This window comes from Mirounga leonina, unplaced genomic scaffold (genome assembly GCF_011800145.1).
Source record: "Mirounga leonina isolate KUSES-001 unplaced genomic scaffold, KU_Mleo_1.0 Mir_93, whole genome shotgun sequence".
In the NCBI taxonomy this organism is placed as follows: domain Eukaryota; kingdom Metazoa; phylum Chordata; class Mammalia; order Carnivora; family Phocidae; genus Mirounga; species Mirounga leonina.
In genome coordinates this window covers 40,112,942-40,118,956 of record NW_023270854.1, presented here as the reverse complement: position 1 = coordinate 40,118,956, position 6,015 = coordinate 40,112,942, and the positions used below count along the sequence as shown (strand labels likewise).

The 6,015-nt window shown below is 36.8% G+C and overlaps 1 protein-coding gene across 1 annotated transcript in view; it reads left to right on the top strand.

The window, feature by feature from the left end:
• The first annotated feature begins 331 nt into the window (after window positions 1-331).
• The window catches only part of DSG4 (desmoglein 4), a 59,519-nt gene continuing 53,835 nt past the window's right edge, over window positions 332-6,015 (top strand). The window contains exon 1 of the mRNA XM_034996281.1: window positions 332-409. Coding sequence (XP_034852172.1) covers window positions 332-409 — 78 coding nt within the window. The remainder of the gene's footprint in view (window positions 410-6,015) is intronic.

Below are 6,015 nucleotides of genomic sequence, written 5' to 3'. Positions count from 1 at the left end.
ATAATTGCACTAGATAAAATAAACCTCAAATTAGGAAATGTTTCCTGGGAGGAAATTTCCATAAGAGAATGGCAATAGGGTGAGATTCGTTTGGGGAAAATTGGCAATGTCTGAACCTGAATCTTAAGATGGGCTTCAGCTAAAATTCCCATGGAGCCAAGGAGTTTTCTGATTCTAGTTTGTGTTTAGTAGTAGATGCAGTGTTTATGAATATTGCATACTGGCGAGGGTGCAGGATATCCACTCACTTTTCTCCTTATCACTGTGGCTCTGACCTAATAGTGTAAATTTGCCAAGTGTACTTCTCTGACTGAAGCAAGTAACATCTGACATGGTTGTCATCCCTAATGGTAAATTACCTTCCAAGGAAGCAGATGGAAACCACATCGTATTTTCAGATGTGTGTTTAGTAAGTGTTACTCATCTATATCCAGCTCTTTATTATACATCTCTTAAGTTAAAATAATTTACTTAAGCTGAGCTGTGAAAAAAAGCCTGCAGTATGGTTAAGCTTTGGGGGAATTTTTTTTAAGGGGGTCTAAAAAAAGTTTTTAGAACATGTAAAATGTTTAATGGGAAAAGTTAGAATTGTTCTGTAAAGTAATACTGTATTATTAGTTTTAATTGAGTTTAGTACTTTTTAAAACAACCCTCTGCTGCTATTTTAAAGGGGTCAACTAAAAACTTTTAACAGAGTTGATGGTATTGTGTTAACACAAATGAAATTGCACTAGACAACCCCATATCCTTACTTTATCTCACTCCCTAACTAAATTTTCTCACTAGAATAAATCTTGCATTCCTGATTTGATTTGTCAATAAGCTCTTGGCTTACATAATGCTCCAATTTATAGATAATTCCCAAATTATATAGTATGATATATTTTTCTAGCTTCAAAATTTAATAATGTATTATTTATGATATGTCATTTACGTTTTGCTATATAGTATTACCTGGTTTAAAAAATCTCTAAATAGAATCAAAGCATTTTTAGATGGGGTAAATTTACTCTAGCAAAGTAAACGAATTTTTTTCTCTTTTCTAAATTCAGTGTTAATATGAGCTCACTAAAGTGAAACTGGATATGACAAAATCTCTTAAGGATTATTCCCTGCCAATTACTCAAATTCCCCAGGGTGTTACAAGATAAAAGAATAGTCATTCAACTTCCAACACTTGTCAAAGGGGGCTAGGGAGTGAACTATTTTATTAGAGCTATTTTGCTCTATCTTATAGCAGATGATGTCAATATTTTCAAAGCCACAATATACATCTTATTTTATGTCTGTAGACTATGTGAAATTTTGATAGTCTGTAGCATGCCAAAATGCAGAGGTATAAATAAAATCATTCACAGGGACTCTTTCTTTTATTTCTTTCTCTCCCATTTGGGAGGGGGGGTTCCATTAATGATGGATAATCTTTCCAGAAATAAAGTCAAAATGTATTTGTTGAAATATACTTGAGTATGCGGGACCCAGGAGTTTGAAGGAATAAAAGTAATTATTAGTTAATTAATTAAAGGGAATGGTATCTGACCACAAGTAGCTTATGTGTCACTTTGATTTATCATCAGAAGTGTTTGTTAAAGACTCCTGATATCTTCCAAAAAAGTCTTTTAGGTTGTCTAACAAAAGCTAGAGTGACCATCTTCAGTAACTCTTGTTATTAAGATCCATTAGTAAAAAACCATGGAAGATATAAGAAGTGACAATATTAGTTGTCAATCCTTCTAGGAAGATACTTTCAAATAAATTTTTTGTCAGGATTACACACTGATGGTCTAACTCTTTATTCTCAAATTTTAAAATTATCTTTTTAAGATACAATTCTAACAATCACTTAAAGGCCTGTCATTTTTTTCAATAAACAACCTTTGGGCAGAAATCGGTTCTTCTCTGTAGATCCTTTACTCCAACTCATGGACCTTATAGGTCATTCTACAGACCTAAGATAGGGAAATTATTTTATAAGTAAATAGTTATAATTCAAATCTATATTGCAAGCTGAATCTTAGATCAACATGCTCTTAACAAAAGGAAGGAAGAAATAGTAATTTAAATGTTATGTGTATATAGTTTGAAAACAAAAAGTTTAATGTTTATAAAACATCTGACTTTCTAAAGAGGTGGCCCTTAGGGTCAAAAATTAGTATATCGTAAATACTTTATAATTTAATATCAACCAAAATACCATCTTGAGCTAATTTTGACATTGAATTCCAGATACATCTGCTACATCTTATTAGCCTCTATGTATATTGCCTGATGTAACTGTATGTGCACTAAAAATCTGCAGAAAGATTATCTACCTGGGGATATATATAGGCCTTCATCTGGACCTCTCTTCTACACTGGTGTATAGTTTTTATCCTTATAATCTCCATTCAATGTAATTTCCTGACATAATTTTAATTATATAGCTTCAAAAATTACATATTCGTTCTAACTAGACGTTTTTAGTTATATACACAATTCATTTCTGAATTTATACCAACATCTGAAGGTCAACCAGGGTGTAACACATATGATACCCTTTGGCTAGAGTAGGAACTAAAAGGTTTTATAATCATTGGCTAAAATAGCCAATTTAGGAAACCCAAAACGAACTTCTAAAAGTATTTGCCACATTTTCCCATGCCTAAATTCCCATGCCTATTTAATAAATTCCAACCTTTGGTAGGATTTCCGGTATTTTTAAGACTTACTTCCCTTTGCACTGCAATATACCAGTCCACATACATTACTAGTCCCCATGAAATAGAATCTGCCTCCCAGTTCTAGATGGTTCAATTTATGTTGGGACAAAAGCATGAATGGATCAACCAAATAACCATCAAAAATTTTTAAAACAAGGAATAATCTATTGTTTAGCTGTCTGTATTCTTTCCATTTAGTTATATCTGAATTACTGAACACTTCATCATCAAGCAGTACCTAGTCTAACTTATTTTTCTTTTGCTATTTTACAAGTATTTTTAAGCTCTAATATTCATCTCGGTGATGTTTAAAACAGGGTGTTTTTTTTCAGGTTTCAATATAAAAGTTCTTGGCTTATTTGGGTGCTAGTTCCTTGCTTGGTCCTCCCTTGGCTATTTTAAGTCGGTTTGTAATTTCCAAAGGCTTATGTTTATAGCAATAAAATGATTGGTATGCTTCCATTATCTTTTCTGAATGGTAAAGGTGGGGAGGTTTAGACTGTAAGGAATAATTAGAGATGGTAAAACTTATTTTCGTTTTCCATTTTCTACCTCTTTTTTTTTTTTTTCAACGTTTACTGAGGAGCCTCCTCTCTAAGAGTGCTTCCCAGCAGTGTCTGGGTGCAGGCATGAGCAGCCTGGGTATGTCATTTATAACACATAAATGACAAATAGGATTTTAAACATCCGTTGGATGCTTTTAGCATCTTTATGCTTTCATCTTTCTCTCTTTCATACCCTAATGTTTATTTTTGTTTACACTAGCATTATATTTCTTTTAAAATGGATTTTCCTGGGGCATCCTGGGTGGCTCAGTCGTTAAGCGTCTACCCTTGGCTCGGGTCATGGTCCCAGGGTCCTGGGATCGAGTCCCGCATCGGGCTCCCTGCTCGGCGGGAAGCCTGCTTCTCCCTCTCCCACTCCCCCTGCTTGTGTTCCCTCTCTCGCTGTGTCTCTCTCTGTCAAATAAATAAATAATCTTTAAAAATAAAAAAAAATAAAATGGATTTTCTTATTTGCCTTTCAAATCCCACCCTTTCATCTTTATTGGGCGTACATCTCCTTTTTTGCTCTCCAATACCACTTTCAGAACATGATCACCTTCATCTTATACAAAACCTTACCCTTTTCAGACTCCTGTGATCTGCTTGTCTCCCTGTCTTCTGCTTGTGTCATTCCCTGACCTCCCAACAAGGTCCTCACTTTTACTGAAGACTCAGCCAGGACCACAGTTCGCTGTGACCTTTCCAACTCCCGAGAGCATTCACAGGAACTCAACTGACCCCATGGGCGAGGCAGCCGACACCTGGAATTCTCAATTCTCCAACCTCCATTCTCCCCATCCCACCCCAGGAGGGCAGTCTTCTGGATGCCTGTTTCAGTCTTCCCAGCCTCTGACCACTTCCTCCTTCTCCTTCCAGCTCACTTGTTCATGGATTCTGATTGCACACCTCCTCTGCTTCATCGAAGCTTCCTTGTTTTGACTCCTCCCACTTTCCACTATCCACCACCCCACTTGCCTCCATGTCTAATCAAGCTTCATGAGTTCAAATACGCTATCTCTTGGTGAATGCCTTCGAACTCCTTGCTTTGCTCTCCCCTTTTGTATCCCAACTCTTTCACCCTCCATCTCTGTCCTCACACAAACAGCTAAACAAGTGATTCAAGGCAATTGATTTTTTGTTTTTCATTTTGAATACTCACTCTCAAATCTCAGATTAATAGAAAATGCTTTCCCACAATCCTACCTACCTCTCCGATAGACCTCCCATCTCATTGTACTAGGTCACTATTCCATACCTTCTCTGTCCTCAAAACTCCCACACCTCTTCTTTCCTCCTCACTCTTAGTTGACGACCTAATCTTATTGTTCACCAGACTTACACAGCCACCTGTACTTGCACTCTCTCCCTCCGTCTTATTACAATGGAGTTAGTGTCCTGTTTATATAAAAAGACAATCCCCTATTTGTGCTCAAGGACTTTACTCTTTCCCTAATAGTCCTTTTTTGAAACCATCTCTCTCTCTCTCTCCCCCTCTGTTTCTTTCAGAGCATGTTCATCAGCACCCCTTCCTGGAGCTACTGCTTCATTTTTTGTTTGTTTCATCAAACTTCTTTTTTTTTTTTTTAAGATTTTATTTATTTATTTGAGAGAGAGAATGAGATAGAGAGAGCACATGAGAGGGGAGAGGGTCAGAGGGAGAAGCAGACTCCTCGCTGAGCAAGGAGCCCGATGCGGGACTCGATCCTGGGACTCCAGGATCATGACCTGAGCCGAAGGCAGTCGCTTAACCAACTGAGCCACCCAGGCGCCCTGTTTCATCAAACTTCTTAAGACTCAAATACACATGCCTTCTTTACTTTCCCATGTCCTATCAAACTTCAACCCATCCCATCAATCTGCCAGAATGGCCCTTGTCAAGTTTGTCTAAGACTTATAGATTGCCAAACACAAGATCCATTTTTCTGTCCTCATCTTTCTTAACTTCTGGGAGGAATCTGAAAAAAGTAACTATTCTTTCTTCCCTGTAACACTTTTCTTGGCTTTTATACCATCTTTTCAAGATAAAGCTTACATTTCATTGGCCACTCTCTCTCTTATTTTTTTTGTTTGTTTCCCATCTACCCAATTATTAAATGGTGATGTTCCCCCTAAAGATGCCCTCTGCTCTTAACACTCTACACTGTCTCTATGAGACCTCATCAAAGCCCCTTTTAAAATGTTTAAAATTAAACACACTTGTATCCCCAATACCCCCCAATAAATATGACCCCACAGATCCATTGCTCAAGACAGAAACTAAGCACTCCTCCTTGATTTCATCCCTTCCCTCACATCCCCCGCCTTCATTTCATCCATTAGTAAATGCTAATGACTTTGACTGATTCTATAACCAAAATATAGCTCAGGCCATCCAATAGTTTCCATCCCCATCTGCCATCACCCTACTAGAACTGTCTCTTAAGTAGTCTCTCTACTTCCATACTGGCCTTCTTCAAACAATTTTCTACAGATGAGCCTATGTGGCCTTCTAAAACATAAATTAGATTAAGCCAATCCTCTATTTTAAGAATTTTAATGGATTTCCATTACATTAAGTTCAAATTTCATTATGAAGTGTCTTGAAAAAACTCAAGCATAATAAACACAAGTGTAGCATATTAAATTGGTCCAAAAGTTTGAAAATGAGCCAATTTCTGGGTATGTACTTAGTGACTGAGTTCAAATAAGACAAATTCTAGCTGACCCTTACTTTTCCTAATTTTACAAACAAAACTTAATTATGAGAAACTTGGTATATCCCCGTCTGTGCC